General features: G+C 35.3%; 1 protein-coding gene across 1 annotated transcript in view; it reads right to left on the bottom strand.

Moving 5' to 3' along the window:
* The window catches only part of loxhd1b (lipoxygenase homology domains 1b), a 24981-nt gene that overhangs the window by 19795 nt on the left and 4718 nt on the right, over nucleotides 1-468 (bottom strand). Inside the window, exon 8 of the mRNA XM_035658245.1 lies at nucleotides 117-240. Coding sequence (XP_035514138.1) covers nucleotides 117-240 — 124 coding nt within the window. The remainder of the gene's footprint in view (nucleotides 1-116; nucleotides 241-468) is intronic.

Raw genomic sequence — 468 nt, 5'->3', positions numbered from 1 at the left:
ATCTTTTTTGGACTGAAGGTATGAAATAACAAATTATCTGTTCATTGACCATGGAAATGTTATTGTCTTAAATCTTTTAAGCAATATTTTGAAGACTTAAGTAATTGCATTCTTACCTGTAGGCTGGCTCCCCCCCACCAAAATGTCTCTCTGGATCTTCCCATCATCCTCATCGATGGCAAACCAACGATCGATTGGAAATTCATACACTATTTTGTTTCCCAGATCATCCACAATCACCTGGAAAAAGAAAATAAGAAAGTAATCATAGCCAAAATTTGATGGAAATCTGCTGTACCTAACGGTACAGAAGAGCAAGAAAAATGTTGTATGAGATGACGTTGAAGAGGGAGTCAATAGGATTGGTCACATTGATGATTGTAAAGATTATAACTATATAACTAAATATAGGTCACATATTGACACACATAGACCTATCCATCCATCTATCCATCTATCCATTTATCT

Source organism: Morone saxatilis, unplaced genomic scaffold (assembly GCF_004916995.1).
Source record: "Morone saxatilis isolate NCDOM2014 unplaced genomic scaffold, NCSU_SB_2.0 Contig16, whole genome shotgun sequence".
Classification (NCBI taxonomy): domain Eukaryota; kingdom Metazoa; phylum Chordata; class Actinopteri; family Moronidae; genus Morone; species Morone saxatilis.
This window is presented reverse-complemented; position numbering and strand designations above follow the sequence as displayed.